This window comes from Oncorhynchus kisutch, linkage group LG9 (genome assembly GCF_002021735.2).
Source record: "Oncorhynchus kisutch isolate 150728-3 linkage group LG9, Okis_V2, whole genome shotgun sequence".
NCBI classification, from domain to species: Eukaryota; Metazoa; Chordata; class Actinopteri; order Salmoniformes; family Salmonidae; genus Oncorhynchus; species Oncorhynchus kisutch.
The window spans coordinates 14344827-14366706 of NC_034182.2; the positions used below are offsets into that span (position 1 = coordinate 14344827).

Below are 21880 nucleotides of genomic sequence, written 5' to 3' on the forward strand. Positions count from 1 at the left end.
TCCATTCCCGTCACAATCGGATTTATGGCTGATTTAAGATTAAATTGTCAACCCTGTGACTTTATTTGGTACTTAATAGGCTCTTACTATAGTAATTTCTGTATTTAACCTTGAGATCTGAATGCATGTCTTTATGAAATTGTTCTTGCTCCGAGACAAAATGTTAAAAACATGTTTTATGAAGTTACACAGCTCAAAATTGAGCTGTGTAACTTAGTGAAATGACCCACATGTTGAGATCAATACCAGTGGATTCTATATGAAGTGAATGTAAACAGCCATTACTTTTCATTAATGGGAGGTGTCACCATGTGTAATGTCTGTCTGGAACACGGACAAGTTTCCACTGCCAGGGACATGCAATATTACTATGTTCCCATTCACACTAATTAAATTCCACCAAGTGGAGGGGTGTGTGTAATTTGGAGGAATTTAATTTGGTGCCATTATCAACGGTGACTGGTGGTTAAGGACCTTGTTCAAGGGCACAGAGAGATTTTTAACTTTTTTTGCCTCTGGGATTCAAACTAGCTACCTTTCAGTTACTGGCAAAACGCTCTAACCGCCAGGTTACCTGCCGCCACAGTGTGTGTGTGTGTAGAACTCTCCTTGTCAACATCGTTACGTGACTGTGTCACTGCTGCGGTCCCTGTCTGTCTCAGACCTTGTGGGCCGTTCAAATAAGAATGCAGTGTCACACACACACACAGCCTCAGGAGAGCCTGTGGAGATTTCTTGCAATAAGCCACACTGGTTATAAGCCCTTCCTACAATGGGAAGAGAGAAAGAGGATGACAGATTGGTAGGTGGGAGGCTGGCCTCCACCCTAGAAACATCAGGTTAAGAGAGAATGTTGACGCATGTTAGAGAGCAGGCTAAATATGGACATCTCAGAGCACTGGGCCGTATGCGTCAGTATGGATCAAAGACAATGGGATGAGAGGAATTTTAAATCAAACTTCCCACGAGGGGATTGCACATAAACACATCACATTGGGGAGTGCTGTGTGGGATCTGTGATGAGCATGCAGATCGGAGATACAGTTTTCAAAATGGTTGAGAAGGGTATGTGCATGAGTAAAAGCTAAAACATTGGTAATCTCAAGGTTAAAAGGTCATTGAAAGCAAAACTGGTTTCGGTATGAAAACATTCCTGTGTTTCTCATTTTAGCTAACATTCATGAGTGTTCCTAACTTCCATTGCTGCATTAGTACATGGTAATGTGTTTAGAGGAAAAGCACAGAGGAGTCCATTGTATGCGTGTCCTTAATTTCCTCCTTTCAGTGGTACAGTGAGTTTAATGACATATTTAATATTGACCGTTGAATGCCAGAAAATGTGTTTTGGACAAAGTTATACTGTGGTAGATACATAAATAGAACAGCCTATAGTTCGCCATATCACAAACAGACTAGCACTGAAATTATGTCTAATCACCCTCTGCAACTGGAAAAGTCTAATGATTTATGGAATGCAACCAAGAAAAATAATAGGTTAAATTGGCGTTGTATTTTCCATAAGATCAAAAGTATAGGTAACGCCTGATATATGAAATAAATTAACACTGGGAACAGAACTATTCATCAAAAACAGTGGCTTACAAATGGGTTCAGCTTGGCCTGCTGCACCAGGGACAGTTACTCACAACAGCTGCCAGTTGCACTGTAAATCAACTGTGCACCACACACACACACACACACACACACACACACAGGTGCGAGCGAGCACACATACATATATGCACAGACACATGCGCAAGCACACACACCCCTCTGAATTGTCTGTTGTCCAATCCACAGCACTGACATACATAAACACATGCCATATGGACACACTCACACAACCAGCTCTTTCCTCTTCCTCCCATCCCTTCCCACCGGTCGTCCATAAGCTGCCCTGTGAGAGGAGATAAACCAGGCTTGTCTGGAGGAAACGATAGGCTGGGCTGGTTGTGCGAGATGGGGCTACCTAAGCACTGAGACGGATGCACTACATCATGTTTTCACCAGTCCCAATTCAGTACGTCAGGTCACGACCATGCCTGTATCTCGGTCTGCCGAAGCTTCTTTTTACCCTGTGTGTATGTGTGTGCCTGCGTTTCTTTGCTTGTCCAATAACGTCAGGTTAGGACAAAGCAGTTATCTCTGTGTGTGTGGCATGTGTATTGTGCATGTGTGTAGCTATAGGCCTGGCCTGGAGTCAATGTGAGCTAAGTGGAACAACAGGAAGTGCCTGGTCGGTGTAACGGTGCATCTGCTCCTTTTAAACAGATGTGTTCTACAGCAACAAGTGCTCACCATGCCGTGCTGCCCAGCAGCCCAAAATAAACCCAGACAGGGGTTGTTATGGGGTGAAAGGCTGTGATAATGTCTGTTGAACAGAGGCACTTACTGGACCACTCTCACTGGGTGGTTCTCCCAAGTCAGTGGCTTGGTAGTGATCGAATTGCAGGTGCTTTAACCCTTGACAATCAAGTGTAAAAAGTTTAAAAGTACAACATAGTTCTACTAGCTCCAAAACACAAATGCCTCAAAAGGGTTGAATTTTAATATGATCTATTCAACCATTAAGACATTAAATCGACCTAGCGTTCCTCTTCTCCCAATTACTTTTTAACTAGAAAACACAAAGACTGTGATGATAATTTGTGACTCTTCTCAGGAAACTAGGCATATATTGCATGTCACTATTTCAAAGGAGAAGCATTTTCATGTAAACATTTAGAAATGCCTCCTGAAACGTGAACTTTCATGTGCCTTAATAACAAACATGTATGCCATCTGTAAATATGAATACAATTGTTAAAATGATGAGCCTAGTAGGTTTAGCCACGGAAAAAAGACCGTAACCATCTCGCTAGCCATGATTGGCTGAGATAATGGATGGGCTGGACATGCCGAGATGAGTTTGGATTGGTCTACCATGTAGCACGCTTCTGTCTATAACATGAGCTGCTTAGTACTGTATGTGTAGGTCATCCTTTCTAATGCAGCTAGATATCACCAAGAACTACAAAAGTGTTGCCCTCCACTTTCTGGAAGACAGTTTTGAAATAAGTGGAATGCCCGGTGGAAACAGTGTATGATAGCTAAGGAGATGGAGAAAATTCTGGCCTTTGATTGCAAATATGCAGAGAGAGTCGAAAAGAGAACACGCAGAAGGCTGTTGTATAGAACACCTGTCTCCGGATTACATGGGCAACCATGGCAGAGAGGGAGAAGCGTTCATCCATGGTAAGATTGTCTAGCTACATTTTCAGAAAGTTGTTTTCACTGCAAGTTATAGCGTACTGTTAGCTAGCTAACGTTAGCTGACTGGCTCACTAGATTCATGCACGGTATTAAGGTTATGAGTTGGGATTATGGGTCATTGTTTAGCTAGCTAGCTACATGTCTAATCAAAAGACTCCACTATGCAAGTAACCATTTCACTGTACCGTTCACACCTTCTGTACCCTGTGCATGTGACAAATAAAATTGGATTTTATATAGTCTGTGTTTACCAGAGACTAATGTGAAAAACAACATGACCTGCACCAAAGTCAATTTAGGATATTATGTTAGGCCAACAAGAAAGTGTCCAAGTTAAAAAATGATATGGTAGAATGCCCTGCTTTTATTTGGTCAGACTATTTTCTGTAATTAGCTCTCCATTAACTTGTAAATAATGATCTTGAGAGTTTATTTTCCTGTAATAATGAATACAAATTAGCTAAAGTTAAGACGTTGTCAGCTATATGATATGTACATTATTTGAACTGACTAGCTAGCTAACAAGCTAGAAACTAACAAAAACATTGTTTAGAAAAGTTGCTTTTAGTTGCCTGGTTTTCTAGATTGACATATAGTAAATACATTTTTAAACAGATGGGTTTATTGGTGTTAAAATACACCAGCTATACTATTTTGGACCACCAGGCTACTTTTTCATAACGACAAGGACAAGTTGTCGGACGACAATAGAATATTCATGATGTCACTGCGACAACGGTCTACAGACGTGTCGATAGACGTAGAATAAACCAGCCTTTAGTCTTGGAATCTTTGGTTGTTTAGTACACTACCATACTCACTCTGTTTAGCACATGGCCTCACATGTGAGTCCTTAAAGAGATGGGTGGGGCTAAGGCTGTAGAAGGTGTGAATGATGCTGAATGGGTGTAGACAAAGAAGAGCTCTCCAGTAGGTGGACCAAAACATTCGAGGGCCATTTTCTAAAAAGTGGGTTTGCAAGTTGATTAACTTTCAAATCAAAATTACTTTCCCCATTGTTCCTCAACTGTAGTGTATGATTTACCATTTTCTAGCTCTGAGTCTCTACTTTTATCCAATGTAAAAAATAACATGATTTCATCATTTCACTACATAAGACCAAATCAGGCCGGTCGGTCACATTTAAATACAGTGCCTGTAGAAAGTCCACAAGCCTTTGAAATGTTTCACATTTTGTTGCGTTACAAAGTGGAATTGAAATAGATTTAACTGTAAATGTTGTAATGTCAAAGTGAAAAGAAAATTCTACACATTTTGACAAATTAATAAAAATTCAGTAACTAAAATAGTTGTTGCATAAGTATTCACCCCTTTGTTTAGGCAATAATAAATGAGTGTAGACGTTGCATTTGGCTTAACAAATCACATAGTTATATGTTATATGGACTCAAACTGTGTGAAATATTTTTTTCATGACTACCCCTGTACTCCATACAGTACATACAATATCTGTAAGTTCCCTCAGTCAGTATTGAATTTCAAGCTCTACAAATACCAGGGAGCTTTTAGAAAGCCTCATAAAGAAGAGCAGTGATTAGTAGATCAACAATAAAATCCACAGGTGTCAATATTGTAGGGGTAACAAAGCCTTCTTCATTACATATCAATTCTTGGCTGGAGTAGGCTGTAACAATAACACATCAGACATGGAATATATCTTTAAGCATACACAGACATCAAAGATGCAGTCATCCTTCTGAAATGAGCTGCAGGAAGGAAACTGCTTAGGGATGTCACCATGAGGCCATTGACTGAGGAGGATGGATGAACAACATTGTAATGACTCCACAATAATGACCTAAATGACAGAGTGAAAGAATAAAAATACTGAGTAAAAATATTGGACAAATATTTCAAAATATGCATATGTATGTGTTAGCAATTTATGTTACAATAACACAAACCCCAAAGCAAATCAGGGGGAGGAAAATAGCTTTACTCGCAGAGGACAAATCATACAGGGAGGTAAGATTGTCATTCTCCCCTGTCCTCAGTGATGCTCTCTCCAGTGGTTCTCTCTCCCCCAGAACAAAGGAACAGCATGTAGTTTTATTACCCAGCCCTAGCCTGTGGTTGACCAATTAGAATTCCTTGCAATAAAACTAGCCAATGGCCAAATAACAAGTATCCTATTTCAGAAGACATATTCCTCTCATGTCTCTGAACCATTAATCAATAATTCCCTATTACAGAAAAAAAACATTTTCATTGATCATTAGTACTCTATTGACTCTCGTCCTCTTGACCGCTCGTACTCTGTCTCTGCGTTGTGTATTTATCTTCGACATATTCTTACATATGCAACAAGGAACTAAAGTAATACTGCAGAAATATACGGTAAAGGAAATCACTTTTTGGTCTAAATCCATAAGCCTTATGTTTGGGGCAAATCCAACAAATCACTGGGTAACTACCTTCTTATTTTCAAGCATGGTGGTTGTTGCATCATGGTATGTGTGTACTTGACATCGGCAAAGACTGGGGAGTTTTTCAGGTTGAAAAAACAGGATGGAGCTAAGAACAAGTAAAATCCTAGAGGAAAACCTGCTTCAGTCTGCTTTCCACCAGACACTGGGTTGGACAATAACCTACAACATAAAAGCCAAATCTACACTGGAGTTGCTGTGAATGTGGTCCAGTTACAGTCTTGACTTAAATCTATTGAAAATCTATGGCAAGACTTGAAAATTGTTGAAAAGCCATGATCCCAAAAACAAAACACAGACAGAGCTTGAAGAATTTGGAAAAGAATGGGCAAATATTGCAGAATACAGGTGTGCAAAGCTCTTACTAGACATACCCAAAAAGACTCACCAGCTGTAATCGTTCGGAAAAGGTGTTTCTAACATGTATTGACTCAGAGGGTGAATACTTATCTAGTCAAGGTACATTAGTGTTATTTTTCATTCATCTTTAAAAAACATTTAGTTTTTTACTTTGACAGAGAATTTTGTGTAGATCGTTGACGAAAAAGAACAATTAAATCAATTCTAGACTCGCACTTTAAAACAAATTGTGAAGATATCCAAGGGGGGTGTAGACTTTCTATAGGCACTGTAAGTGTACCACAACTCATTCCAACGATCTCTGTTTTTCACTATGTCGGTGTCTGAGCCATCTTGAGTTTCATGTTTGAATACACACAGTCCTCCCCACAGAATAGATCACTATATTTCATCTCTATGGTCCTCCTTTATTTCCTCTCCTCTGTTCTGCCATTTGAACCAGCTGAGGAAATGTTACGAACTTGAGGAAAGCGGTGTTCCTCAAGTATCTATTACTTCATACAAACAGACAGCGTAGGCAGCCAGCTAGCCATGCCTTTGTTTGAATTCAGATCGTTGTGTTTGGTCTAAAGCGTAATTATTCTTTCATTGCTCCGACTCAGACTGATCATGCCTGATCTATTCTCGGCTGCGCCCTCTTTCTCCACCATCACCCGCCAACTCGTCTTTCAATGTAATCTATTACTTGGTGACTTTGAAAATGTTATCGCCCACCTGAGAAATCTGATTTAAAATCAACATATTTCTGTAATTTACATGATCTTTCATCATCACCCATTGTTACTCACACCCAGTTCAAAGAGTGTATTATAACTCATGCAATTCAAACTGGTTTAGCATACACATTGAACTCCACGTTGCATGTTATTTAGGCATTCATACATGTCACATATCAATTTGCAAACAATGTAAAAAAAAAAAAGATTTATCATTGAGTTAATAAAGCTGCATACAAACATGGTCTATTTGTTTTGTTGGCCTGTTGGGGGATGTTTATGACCCCCATAAATACCTTTCCCCTTTTCTCTCTCTACTTTATAGAGTTGACTCTTGTAAAGCCTTTGTAACAGAGAGTCTGGTAACATCGTAAGGTGGGAAACGGAATCATATTTCGGTAATCCAACCAGTTGAAAATATGCGTTGGTACTTAATGAATGTGATCATTTGTCATCTGAGACATTACTACTAATGACAGGATGACAAACTATCTTGGAAAGTTGACACATTCTAGTTATCAGATTCACATGGAATTGTTGCACAATTTAAATGTTAAAATATGAAACTATTTGTGAAACGATGAAATTTAATTTTAGAGAGAACGGTTTGTCATAGAGAAACTCTACTCACTCAGAGGCCCCGCCCAAGTGAACAGACTTTCGTTGTAAACAATGAAACACGTCCTTCTTTCACCACTATATAAACCCGTTGATGAAAATTAAACTTTCTGTTCCGAGGCCGTGAGGACGATGGTCCTACATTAAAAGGGCTCAGAACGAAATTAGCATCATGTTCAATGTGAAGGTGATGATCGACACGCCGAAAGCATGAATTTCGACTATACCAGCCAGAATATAGCACGAGCTTAAAAGTATGGCAACTTGGTATGAACTTTGAACTCTTATTCATTGCAGAAGTGATACCTCCTAGCTGTTGAGTTAGCAGCAGCCGCTGTAAACGTGGGCTAGGAAAGTCTAACACACACAACGATACTACAACGTATCCAGTTTAGCATAGCTGCCTATGGCCTGATAGAGACAAAACCCTTTTTGTTCCTCATTCTTCCCACTCTTTCACTCAAACCCCCTTTCTTTGTGTAACCAGCCGTCATATCGGTTCCGTCAGCTAGGGACGTTTTCCTTTATGACAATTTGTAATCAATGTATGATCCATTCTGTGTAGATGTAATTCTGTGTGATTATTTAGGTATTTAGTAAATAAATAAACCACATGTTGTATTACTGATTCAACTTGTTAGCCAGGGTTCGTGTAGATAACCAAGAATTTACAACTTTCAGATGAGACTGAATAAAGTGACGATTAAATATTGACTGCTACTGATGTAAAAGATTACTAGGTCTTTAAGAGTTTATTCGGAAGATAACAACTCTATAAAGATTATTTTGTGGTGCCCCGACTTTCTAGTTAATTACATTTACCTGATTAGCTTAATCAGGTAATATTAATTACAGAGAAATTATTTTATAGAATAGCATGTCATATCATATTAATCCGGCATAGCCAAAGACACGACACAGCCTAGCTCGGCACTTTATGTGGTGGTGGGGCAAGTCAGCAGAAAATACGGAGCATTGCACCGTGATTGGCTCAGGGTTCTGTCACTCATGGGGACACTACGTCACCGACAAGTCTAAGGGTAGAGCTAGAAAATTCACGCCTCTTGGGTGCTGCCATCGGGTTACATTAGAAGTGCCCATCCAAGGGGCTCAAGGCCATTGTCCACAGATAAAATGACGTCAAATCACATATCTACAGTAGCGTTCAAAATAGCCAGCAGTCATCATCATGAATCAAGTTGACAATTTCCTGGCAAATCCTTTTTAATCCTTGTCATATGAAGAGAAGTAATGAAGAGAAAATATAGATAAAATGTATTGGTGCTCGTCGACGATTAAACAACAAGTTGGAAATTGCAAATTCAACAATGAGGGGTTTGGAAAGAATCAGTGGCTAACTGCAAGCATTGCAAAGCAATCATTAGCCTGCTATTTAGTGGCTTGGCTGTGTGGTCCCAAATCTAAGATTAAGGGTGTCTTTTTTTAAGGGTCTCTAGTTTAAAATGATAAACATTCAATTGGCCATTTCTGACAATGAAGCATGGTTCATCAAACAACAACTCTGAACTGCAAAATATGACTTTAGTGAGTTCAAGACAACTGGGGACAACTGGGGACAACTGGGAAAAACGAGCTACGACCGGGAAAATACGCTTTGAACTTTCATCCAACTTGGAATTGTAAATCTGGAACTCGGGCCATTTTCTAGAGCTACGACCTGAAGATCACTGACCTCATCATGATTCAAACTTTTTTTTCTTTCTCTCGAGTTCCTAGTTATCTTGAAAGCACCATAAATCCAGAGAATGCCAGACTTTTAGGACAAAATCTGCCCACGAAGGACTGCCACGCCACCTTCCTGTTCAAGTGAGCAAAGCACAACAAGTTAAGTCCAAAAAATGTTGGGACTCACCTTGTGCTCACTTGAACAGGTGGTCCTTCGTGGGCACATTTAGTCTTGTATGCTGCTGCATAAATGATGTAATATGCCAGGGAGACATGTATACTGTAGCTAATAAAGTAATACTAAGTGTGTTGTGTTAGTTAGCTAGCTGTTAGTAGCCCATATGCCTCACTCCAATAATTTTGTATATTTTCACCTCTTAATTTCACCAACTGTTCTGACTTGTGCATATGTAACCTATAACCTGTTTTTGAGAAATGTAATCATTGAATACTGTAAGAGCTTTCATTGTCTGTTTATATGCCCCCTTTATTTATCCTACGGTTCTGACTTGGTGTACAGGGAGAACACTGTAAGAAAGGCCCATGTTCTGAATTCTGTTGCTGTACATTTCAAAAGTGCTGAACAAATAGTTAGACTACATCCGTCCTAGCTCTCTCATGAATGTCTTAATAGAAATTACGCAATGCCTCTCCTCCGCTTGTCATGCCCTTATGCCATAGTTTGTACATCTCAATTGTCAGTAGAAACCACATTTGTTTAAGCAAGTCAGCCATATCAGCTATATATTTTTTATAGTTAGTAAATGAGGCTGAATAAACTTCCGCTGCCAGACAAGGCTCCGCTGATAGCCAGGTGTAGCAGTGGTAAGGTGTTGGGACTGCTGTTGAGACTCTGCTGTTGGGACAGCTTTATGTAGATCCTAACAGTTTGTGGGCACCGTTTGTCACCGTTATAGTACAATTAATGTATTGTTTAGTGTTGTGTAGTGGCTTTGCTGGAATGCATCCCACAATTTTTGGGGGGACCCATTAAGATTTACATGCTAAAATCGCCACTGACAGTACATGCTAAGAATGAACTAACCTCGATAATGTAGTCATTGCCATCTTTTCCGTGGACGGCTTTCACAGCACAGATATCAAGTCCCCCGAACATCTCGGCACAGGAGTCCACCCACAGACGATATCTGGAACACAGCGACATTCACAACTGATTGTCATTGTCAATTACAAAACAGACCGTGGCAGTGAAAAACTAATTTTGGTAACACTTTACTTAAATCCTGCAGGTATAATGCTTTATAACTTGTTTAACTGTTTGACATATCAGGATATAATTTCCGGTTTGTTTTGTTCTATACATATTTGAAAGGGGGAGGTGTCATACAAGCCCCTCAGGTTTGTTAGTTTTCACCTCTCCTGCACATATACTTTTCACTTGCCTTCTAAACTCTCATCACATTGTCTTGTATTTACTTGTGTACAAATTAATGAACACAATAATACATCTGTTATATTATGTCTAACAAAGTGTCTATAGGCCAGCTTACCTGTCCGTCATAGCGATCTGTTCCAACATGGCTGAGCCTGTGTTAGCCTTCCAGTTGCCGGAGATGGACGTCCTCCTAGAAAAGGTGAAAATCAAGGAAATTAAATCAGGCATTCAGCTATTCTCTGGACTGGAATGGAAAGCAATGGTCAGCTAGCTTAGTCATTGTGTTTTGTTTTTGTACAGTAGTTCTACAGAAGACCCTGGGGGGGGGAAATGTTATCGCTGAATTCTACATTGATGATTGCAATGTACGCCTACATTATGTTTGTGTCAAGGTCAATTGGAGACGTGCTTTCATGACTGGTGCCGAGGAAATAAATTGAGATAAGGAAGTAAATTCCACTCCTCTTAGTCAAGCAATAATTGTTCGGATTGAGAGACATGAAAGTAGAAAGGGCGTAGATTCATACTGTCATTGTTACTGTACATGGTGTTTTACTGCACGAGGTCTGCTGTATTCAAGAGGGTGCTGTTGAGCATTTGAAATTGAAGTGGCTGGTTACTCAGAAGATTATTTTAGTTCAAGCTAAGATTGAGACTAAGGCTGAATTTGGCCTGTGGTCACGGTCACGTTGGCCGATGCTGTCACTTCCCTCTGGGAGACAGAATGGAATGCCAGTGCAGGGTGCAACCCTAGTCGTTGTCCCTTGGTAGAGAAGGAAGTGCTGTGGTGTGGGTGAGCCCTGCACGCCTCCACTGACTGGGAAGGGTGTACCATAGGCCTCTTCCCACACTCACATTGGCGTGCAGGCTGGACTATTCTAGGGTCTCTCTCTATCAATCTCTTTCTCTCCATCTCTTTTTTTGTTTCCCTTCATCCATCTCTGTTTCCATGTCTTTCTCTCCCCCTCTCTCTGGTAAAGTCATTCACATGCAAGCCATATAGTTTCATTCTAGTCACAACCATTGCTGACATGTCCAAGTCACAGACAAAACCCAGTGTACACAGCATAGAGACTACATCATACTTACATGTAGGCCTTGTAGTTGTTGCCGATTTTCTGGATCCTGATGTCGTACTTAGACAGGACGTATGGCTCAGAGGTGGCATAGGTTCTGGCCAGCGCCACCACACTGGTAATATCCTGGAAGTCAAGTTCGTTCTCCACTTTGATCTGAAACAGGAAGACACCACTAATTAGTTAAATCAGCAGGAAGATATGCATAATTGGTAGTTTGTGATGGTTAATTACCAAACATGCTATAAAAGTTATGAGACAGGAGCTGAAGTAGACTGATGGATTTACATTCCTGTGGGATTCTAACACAGACAGGATAATGAAAAGCTTTGTCTCTGGAAAATGTTAGAAATTTTGGAGCTGCACGTTTCTCACACCCATGTGAGTTCATCAGGTACGCAGTGACTTTATATACAGACAGTACAGTAATAATTGATTGCATTTATATTACGCGTTTCCACTTACAGTAGGTGCTCAAAAGCGCATTACATATTAAAGGGAGTAAACTCACCTCTTCCACCACTAATATGCTAGACAACATTTTGATGGAGATGACAAACAATAGCTAAATTCAATCGACCCACAACTTATCCAAAGAGAACAATTCTGTAGATTCCTTTTTGAACAGGAAGTGCTAATCTGCTGTATCCTTTATATGTAAACAGATTAGATTATATACTGATTAAATTAAACTGACAGGCACACTAAGCCGAAGACACCCAATTACCAACCAGATATGTATGTATTGATAAGAGGGAAACTGAAACTGCCTTAGACCCTGGGAAAAGGGGCAAAGGAGTAGTAGAAAGCCATACATCAACAGCCTGTAATGTATAGCTATCTGAATGTATATCAACCATATGATGTATGATGATAGCAACCAGAGTCCTAGACATTCCCTTCATATTCCCTCCATTGACTCTCATTATCATCCCCTCTGGCTGTCATCGTTGGCACTATGATTCATCCACCATGCGGTGAAAGTCAGTGGGAACAGTGAGGGGCTGTCGTGGACAGGGACGGACTTTCCCACCCCCACCTCTCTCTCCTTTCAGCTCATCTCTTCTTCTCAAGTGAGAGGGAAAAGTCTACTATGGTAAAGATCTGGGGGAGGAGTTTGCCCACTTTTTGGATCAGGCATTTCATTCGCTGTCATAACTACTCTGTAAGATAGCATCTTGAGTATGTTTGACAGAGGTGGAGGTAAGCTAGACAAGGGGGAAATTGTTATCCTTTGTTCACGAGGAAAGTATTTGTGTACTTGGCTACCCACTGTGGTTCCAAAAGGTGTAACCCAATACCTCTGGAGAGCCAGAGAAAAAGGAGCCAAACCATGGTGTAAATATGAGAAGCCATGCAGAGAATAAGATGAACCATTGAGTAAATAAAGTAAACTATAATACTGGAAGCAGAAACCATAAAGGTAATTAAGAGGGTATGTACTGGCAGTTGGATCAAGAGCTGGGTGAGGTGGAAAGCAATGTGATTCTGGACACTGGCCAGTTTCAAATGGTTGAGAAATATTCTCCAGTGTCAGTTAAATTAGTCTACCCTTTAGTGAGCCATTCGTAACTTCCCCAACCAGGATTAACAATTCCATGTGATGGTCAGGCTGTAACGGTCTCTTTCGGAGATTTGATGTCATAAAAAATTAAAATAAAAATGCATTAACGTTAGAAGTAACCAATCATTCACTTGTTTTGCTGTATTCACCTCGTCATACTAAAAGATTTTGCCGTAACATTTAATTTAGGCTACAGATCATAAAGAACTGTTTAAGTGAAAACACTGCGCTTTATTACATGTAATCTAATAAGGGCATTAGGTTAAACAAACATAGGATTTTCACTTGTTTTAACACCATCACTAGCCATAGTCCTAGTCCCAATTTCCACAACTCCAGATACTTGAATTTTAACCAAATGTCTTTTGTCAAGAGTCTCTCAGCTCAACTTAAAAGCCATGTGGAGCACTTGAATGGCCTACATCCAGGCCCTCTTCTACCCCCAGTTCTCAGTCCTCTGTAAGGTCAGGGGGGTTAAGTGAGGTCCTGGTCTACAATGGGCCTATGCTAAGTGATCCAGAGGGCATGTGGGAACTCTATAGCACTCCAGGTTCCTGTAATGGAGGAAACCCAACCCAGCCCTTTATATGGAACGGGGGATGAAGTTATAGGAAGTGCTTCCCCCTGTGTACTGTGTGAACACACTGATTTGGCTCGGGAGGTCCTGTATTATATGTAAGGAGGACTCCATTTGGGCTAGTAATCACTCGCTTTGGTTGGCTATTCACTGAACTGCATTGCTGTTGAAATTGTGTGTGTGTTTATATAATGTATACATATACAGTGCCTTGCGAAAGTATTCGGCCCCCTTGAACTTTGCGACCTTTTGCCACATTTCAGGCTTCAAACATAAAGATATAAAACTGTATTTTTTTGTGAAGAATCAACAAGTGGGACACAATCATGAAGTGGAATGACATTTATTGGATATTTCAAACTTTTTTAACAAATCAAAAACTGAAAAATTGGGCGTGCAAAATTATTCAGCCCCTTTACTTTCAGTGCAGCAAACTCTCTCCAGAAGTTCAGTGAGGATCTCTGAATGATCCAATGTTGACCTAAATGACTAATGATGATAAATACAATCCACCTGTGTGTAATCAAGTCTCCGTATAAATGCACCTGCACTGTGATAGTCTCAGAGGTCCGTTAAAAGCGCAGAGAGCATCATGAAGAACAAGGAACACACCAGGCAGGTCCGAGATACTGTTGTGAAGAAGTTTAATGCCGGATTTGGATACAAAAAGATTTCCCAAGCTTTAAACATCCCAAGGAGCACTGTGCAAGCGATAATATTGAAATGGAAGGAGTATCAGACCACTGCAAATCTACCAAGACCTGGCCGTCCCTCTAAACTTTCAGCTCATACAAGGAGAAGACTGATCAGAGATGCAGCCAAGAGGCCCATGATCACTCTGGATGAACTGCAGAGATCTACAGCTGAGGTGGGAGACTCTGTCCATAGGACAACAATCAGTCGTATATTGCACAAATCTGGCCTTTATGGAAGAGTGGCAAGAAGAAAGCCATTTCTTAAAGATATCCATAAAAAGTGTCATTTAAAGTTTGCCACAAGCCACCTGGGAGACACACCAAACATGTGGAAGAAGCTGCTCTGGTCAGATGAAACCAAAATTGAACTTTTTGGCAACAATGCAAAACGTTATGTTTGGCGTAAAAGCAACACACGCCATCACCCTGAACACACCATCCCCACTGTCAAACATGGTGGTGGCAGCATCATGGTTTGGGCCTGCTTTTCTTCAGCAGGGACAATTGATGAGAAGATGGATGGAGCCAAATACAGGACCATTCTGGAAGAAAACCTGATGGAGTCTGCAAAAGACCTGAGACTGGGACGGAGATTTGTCTTCCAACAAGACAATGATCCAAAACATAAAGCAAAATCTACAATGGAATGGTTCAAAAATAAACATATCCAGGTGTTAGAATGGCCAAGTCAAAGTCCAGACCTGAATCCAATCGAGAATCTGTGGAAAGAACTGAAAACTGCTGTTCACAAATGCTCTCCATCCAAACTCACTGAGCTCGAGCTGTTTTGCAAGGAGGAATGGGAAAACATTTCCCTCTCGATGTATAAAACTGATAGAGACATACCCCAAGCGACTTACAGCTGTAATCGCAGCAAAAGGTGGCGCTACAAAGTATTTGTGGGCTATACTCAGCCTTGTCTCAGGATGGTAAGTTGGTGGTTGAAGATATCCCTCTAGTGGTGTGGGGGCTGTGCTTTGGCAAAGTGGGTGGGGTTATATCCTTCCTGTTTGGCCCTGTCCGGGGGTGTCCTCGGATGGGGCCACAGTGTCTCCTGACCCCTCCTGTCTCAGCCTCCAGTATTTATGCTGCAGTAGTTTATGTGTCGGGGGGCTGGGGTCAGTTTGTTATATCTGGAGTACTTCTCCTGTCCTATTCGGTGTCCTGTGTGAATCTAAGTGTGCGTTCTCTAATTCTCTCCTTCTCTCTTTCTTTCTCTCTCTCGGAGGACCTGAGCCCTAGGACCATGCCCCAGGACTACCTGACATGATGACTCCTTGCTGTCCCCAGTCCACCTGGCCATGCTGCTGTTCCAGTTTCAACTGACCTGAGCCCTAGGACCATGCCCCAGGACTACCTGACATGATGACTCCTTGCTGTCCCCAGTCTACCTGGCCATGCTGCTGCTCCAGTTTCAACTTCCACCTGACTGTGCTGCTGCTCTAGTTTCAACTGTTCTGCCTTATTATTATTCGACCATGCTGGTCATTTATGAACATTGAACATCTTGACCATGTTCTGTTATAATCTCCACCCGGCACAGCCAGAAGAGGACTGGCCACCCCACATAGCCTGGTTCCTCTCTAGGTTTCTTCCTAGGTATTGGCCTTTCTAGGGAGTTTTTCCTAGCCACCGTGCTTCTCCACCTGCATTGCTTGCTGTTTGGGGTTTTAGGCTGGGTTTCTGTACAGCACTTTGAGATATCAGCTGATGTACGAAGGGCTATATAAATAAATTTGATTTGATTTGATTTGATTAACTTAAGGGGGATGAATAATTTTGCACGCCCAATTTTTCAGTTTTTGATTTGTTAAAAAAGTTTGAAATATCCAATAAATGTCGTTCCACTTCATGATTGTGTCCCACTTGTTGTTGATTCTTCACAAAAAAAAACAGTTTTATATCTTTATGTTTGAAGCCTGAAATGTGGCAAAAGGTCGCAAAGTTCGAGGGGGGCGAATACTTTCGCAAGGCACTGTACACACACACGCGCATATACAGTTGAAGTCATTAAAACGTATTTTTCAACCACTCCACAAATTTCTTGTTATTAGCAAACTATAGTTTTGGCAAGTCGGTTTTGACATCTACTTTGCGCATGACAAGTAATTTTTCCAACAATTGTTTAAAGACAGATTATTTCACTTAATCACAATTCCAGTGGGTCAGAAGTTTACATACACTAAGTTGACTGTGCCTTTTAGCAGCTTGGAAAAATTATCTAAATTACATCATGGCTTTAGAAGCTTCTGATAGGCTAACTGACATCATTTGAGTCAATTGGAGGTGTACCTGTGGATGTATTTCAAGGTCTACCTTCAAAATCAGTGCCTCTTTGCTTGACATCGTAGGAAACAGGCCAAACAGTAGCATATCCAGGCTTTTATGAGGTAACTAGGAGGTCTTCAGATCCTGACGCTGATCAGCTTGCCGATGCCCATATCATTCCCACATCTCCTCCCTAACTCCTTATGAACATGTAAACCCCCTGAAAAAGCCCCCAAAGTCCCTTCCTATCAGACACACTGTGAAATCACGGCTTGCAGCTTCACACCCTTCTCCACCTCCTCTCCAAGACTGATAGTCTGCTTATGGAAGGGATGTCATGCCATCATCATGCTCAGAGATACACCGAGAAGAGAAAAGGAGCCTGGTCTGTTATGTACAGCTCAACTCCTAACTGTACAGTATGTGATAGGTTAGCGTAACAAACACAAACAAATCAAGACCAGACATGCAATGGTGAAGTGGAGAGATGAGCAGCCAGGGAGTTCCCAGACCTTAGTTGTGGTGGTGTGCGCGTCCGAATCAACGTCGCAGGGAGGCTTACCTTGCCAATGCCGGCGTGGGCATGACCCATCTTGACCACCACAGGGAACGTTGGTGTTGTCACCTGGGAAAGAAGACAAAGTAGAGTGTTACCACAGTCTGAAAAACCACTGGCAGAGGAGAGAACATGCAGTATGCATTAATCCTAATACCAACTAAGTGGATGGAGGGTTTCTCTGAAAAGCAACCTTGATATCGTAAATGGGTAGCGTGTTAGGACTGTGAAGCAGGGAAAGCGTTTTAGAGCTACACTGAGGTCCAAATAATTATAACCAGTATCTATCTATACCTCATTTGATTGTCAAGGGCTCCAAGACTATGATTGGCTATGATTGAACTGCGCTGTCCATGTGAGGGACTGACTACTAAAAGCAAAACACAAGTTCCTCCCTAAACGTAATTGCGAGGCATAGCTCAGACCTGACGTATGGTATAGAATCAAAACCTAATTTAAAAGTGAAAGACTTCTCAAAGACCATTATCGAACTACCGCATTGAACTTAAAGCCACCCAATTTAGGGAAGCATGATGTATTTTCAGAAAAATGTTGGTTTATTACACAAAAGAGAAGTTCTGGGAAACGAGAAAGAGCGAGACCAAAGCCAAAGCTTCTTGGGATGGGTTTAGACAACCCAGCCCCACCGCAGGCGTCATGGGCTCTCTCATAGCATGGTGTGCAATGTGAGAGGAGGAGGAAACGTCAACAGACGACTTCAAACGTGTTCTTTAAAAACACATTCTTGCCACTGATAGATCCCCCGATACCATTGTTAGATGGAAATGTAATCTAAAGAGAGGGCTTATCCAGTTTGAAACCAATTTCTAAATCTCCTATTGTTTGAAATGGCACACAGGGATGATATAGACTCACTGGAGAGTTTTAGAGTTTGAGTCTCAATGTAACAGCCCCCTTTAGTTAGATTAGACTGTATCAACGCAATCACATCAGTTACATGCATTCCGACAAACGTACAGTTGAAGTTGGAAGTTCACATACAGAGAATGATTCATTTAAGCTTTTATTTCTTTCATCACATTCCCAGTAGGTCAGAAGTTTACATACACTCCATTAGTATTTGGTAGCATTTGCCTTTAAATTGTTTAACTTGGGTCAAACCTTTCAGGTAGCCATCCACAAGCTTCCCACAATATGTTGGGTGAATTTTGGCCCATTCCTCCTGACAGAGCTCGTGTAATTGAGGCAGATTTGTAGCCCTCCTTCCTCGCACACGCCTTTTGCCTCAAATGATGTCAATTAGCCTATCAGAAGCTTCTAAAGCCATGACATTTTCTGGAATTTTCCAAACTGTTTAAAGGCACAGTCAACTTAGTGTATGTAAACTTCTGACCCACTGGAATTGTGATAGTGAATTATAAGTGAAATAATCTGTCTGTAAACAATTGTTGGAAAAATTACTTGTGTCGTGCACAAAGTAGATGTCCTAACCGACTTGCCAAAACTATAGTTTGTTAACAAGAAATTTGTGGAGTGGTTGAAAAACAAGTTAATGACTCCAACCTAAGTGTGTGTAAACTTCCGACTTCAACTGTATATTACACTAGGCAGACACTAGAGAAACCTGGTCAGTTAACAGTGTTATGGTGGTGTTAATAACATGGCATATCAAGTCGTGGTATGGTAAAAACATGTGTCTAAAGTATTCTTCTGAGTACATTACCTGAACAACACGAATGGGGTGTGTATGTAACATCACTTACATTTTTATTGCAATCTTACAGTGCAATATAACATCAGCATTATACGGTGGGCCTGGGTATAAGAACACACTCTTCCTGGCACACTCCGAGAGAAAACATTTAGATAAGCAGATGAGAGATTTTCAGTCAGAGCAGAGGGCACACAGCCAGAGTACGCACACAGCTGTGAGCTCAGGCCTGACAGATCTGCTAGGGCAAAGGCAGTTGCTGCTATCGTTTTATCCACCCCTCGTCTGGCTGTCAGTGGACAGGACTGAACAGAACAGAGAAGACCCCCCCCCCCCCGTCTGGATGTTGTCTGGTTAGTGTTAATCATCGACAGACACAAGGTTGCTAGGACATCAGTGCCAACCGTGTTGAGAGATCGTGAAACTACAGCCCCAAGCTGTACAAGATAACACAATCTAACTTGCATCCATAATAGGCTGAAACCAACTTTGTGAGTTGGAAGTGTAATTGTGAATTTATAATCTACTTTCAAACTGTGCGTTTTAAATCATGATTACACAATCCATTTATACTAGTGAGTCAACCACTTGAAATCCCTAAAAATGGTACAAAGAGCCTCAGGACCCAGATAATAAGTATCCTCTGTTTAGGTGAAACACATTGGCTCATAGAAAGACAAATAGACTCCTCAATGTACCTCTCAATTCATCATTTAAATTCTGAACAATAAGCTACCTACCGATCAACAGTTCTCCTGGCCATTTGTGGTTGGTATTTCCATTTTTTAAATGGAAATCTCCATCAATGCCAGAGAAAAGCACATTCACTAAGCCTCAGACGCAAGCTGAATTATTTTGTATTCGGCACATGTGAGCTATGTAGCAGGGAGACACCTGATATAACATGTGTATGAGAATGACTGAGGACAGTGGTTTCCCTGTGGGGGCTTGTCCTAAAATGACAGAGGTGGTTTTGGGTGGGCAAATTTGTGGCCGCCAACTCTGTCTGGATGTGTAATCTGAAAATCTCCCAGTCATTCCCATCAATGTGGCAATGACGGGAGACACGGTGGAGGGAAGAGACCACATCCTATCTAATGAGGTTACACTGGCAGCACGGAACATCAGAAGGAAGATCAAATACGTCTGGGCACTAAACCTGGCATAAAACCATCTCAGACTGAGACGTGCTAATGAGCTTTCAGACGTGTACATTTTGATTTGTCTCGGCTTTTGTTTTCTTACAGCTGCATGAATTACTGTACTTGCCTTTCCTGTTCCCACCCGAAAACCATTAACAATGTGTTCAGTATGGTCAAGTAATTGAGAAAACACACCCAAAATCTAATTATACGGCCAGTGATTTCACCAGTCTAGGTTTGGTTTCACAACATGAGGTTGCCGTCATTTACAGTAACGCACCAGACGACCAGGTCTGGCACATACTTCAGGGAAGCCCATCCTTCGGGCCAAAACACTCAGTCATATATATATATATATATATATATATATATATATATATATATATATATATATATGACTGAGTGTTTTGGCCCGAAGGATGGGCTTATATATATATATATATATATCTATATATATATATATATATATATAAAAAAAATTGCGTGTGAAAGTCAGACATTTGGATCATTTAGGGCCGAAGGCCGTCATGAATCACACTTCCCTAACCTCGAAACACCTCCGTCACATTCTTAAATCCCCCCACCTCACTCAATTATAAAGTTGAGCTCAGTGGAACGTTGGGTCGTCGGCATGTAGACAAATAGATAAAACATTGAATAATTTTGTCCAGTCTGTTGGACCCATGGAATTTCCCACAAACTAAAGGGCAGCACGTTGAACAGAGGGGACATGAGTCATCCAACGACCCTGCCTTTGCAAGTGTCATCATGTTGGACGAGGCTAATTGTCACGTAACTTTTGTGCCCAAATAACCATCCTTAGTGAATCACCACATTTATAATGGAGGGACCTAAAAAGTTATTTGACCATTATAATTGCCCAAGGATCCTTGTGAAGTCGAGGTCTGGGTCTAATATAATGTACAATGTAACAGTGGTACTGTAAAACATTTATCGTAAAACTTCAGATGTTGGTTGGCAATTAATAAAACAATGAGCGGCTAGACAAAAAGGAGATCTAAGAGGGCAGGTGAAAGGTCAAACAAAACACATTCTCCACCACATTAGCCCATTAGCTAGGAGAGTGGCCAGATGGATAAGTACTTAGATGTACAATTGTAAATAGGTACTTATCAAGCTCTGATTCGAGGGGGTAGAGTCATTCTAAGGGGGCGCATCAATTATCCAACGCAACACATGTTGCATCCATCCCCGCATATGTATGATCTCTTCATTTTTATGATGGCCATTCAAAGCTGCCACATCAAGGAAGCGGACAGCAGCGAAAAGACTTAAGCAGACGAGGAGAGGAGGAGAGCAGGGGGACCCTGACCCAGGCCGTTGTTCAAAAAGATCTCCTGGCATCAAAACCAAAGACAGCCTGTTCACATAAAACCCTGCTCAAAGATTAACTTGGCCTTGAGAGACGAATGAAGAACACACAAATAACTGACTGTAATCACACACCTGGCCTGAGTGGATTTGATCTGCCCATTTGAAATCGGCATTGCAAAACCTCAGAACTATTCCCGTACTATATATGTATGTGCCGTAGTAACTTGAAACAGTGTTCGGCGGATTGATGAAACTTTTACAAAATCAAGATTAAACCTGGAAGTTGAGGATTAATATTTTCCATAGAAATTTTAACGGTTAAGTGAATGGATGGTTAACTACAGATTCCATACCAGACTGTCAGAACATCCTCTTGTTCATTAGGTTATTCAGTGGTTTCTCTGAGGTCTTTGATTGTGCTTGGAGTGGTAAATGCACAAGAGTTTGGGCATCAAGAAAACACTCTTAACCTAGAGCCAACCATCTATCATCGCCATCTTCAGACCCACATGTACACTTT

At 41.1% G+C, this 21880-nt stretch overlaps 1 protein-coding gene across 1 annotated transcript in view; it reads right to left on the reverse strand.

The window, feature by feature from the left end:
• LOC109896789 (synapsin-3) overlaps positions 1–21880 on the reverse strand; it is a 121733-nt gene that overhangs the window by 14422 nt on the left and 85431 nt on the right. The window contains exons 7-10 of the mRNA XM_020491142.2: positions 17218–17280; positions 11565–11707; positions 10591–10665; positions 10125–10227 (exon numbers count right to left, since the gene is read on the reverse strand). Coding sequence (XP_020346731.2) covers positions 10125–10227; positions 10591–10665; positions 11565–11707; positions 17218–17280 — 384 coding nt within the window. The remainder of the gene's footprint in view (positions 1–10124; positions 10228–10590; positions 10666–11564; positions 11708–17217; positions 17281–21880) is intronic.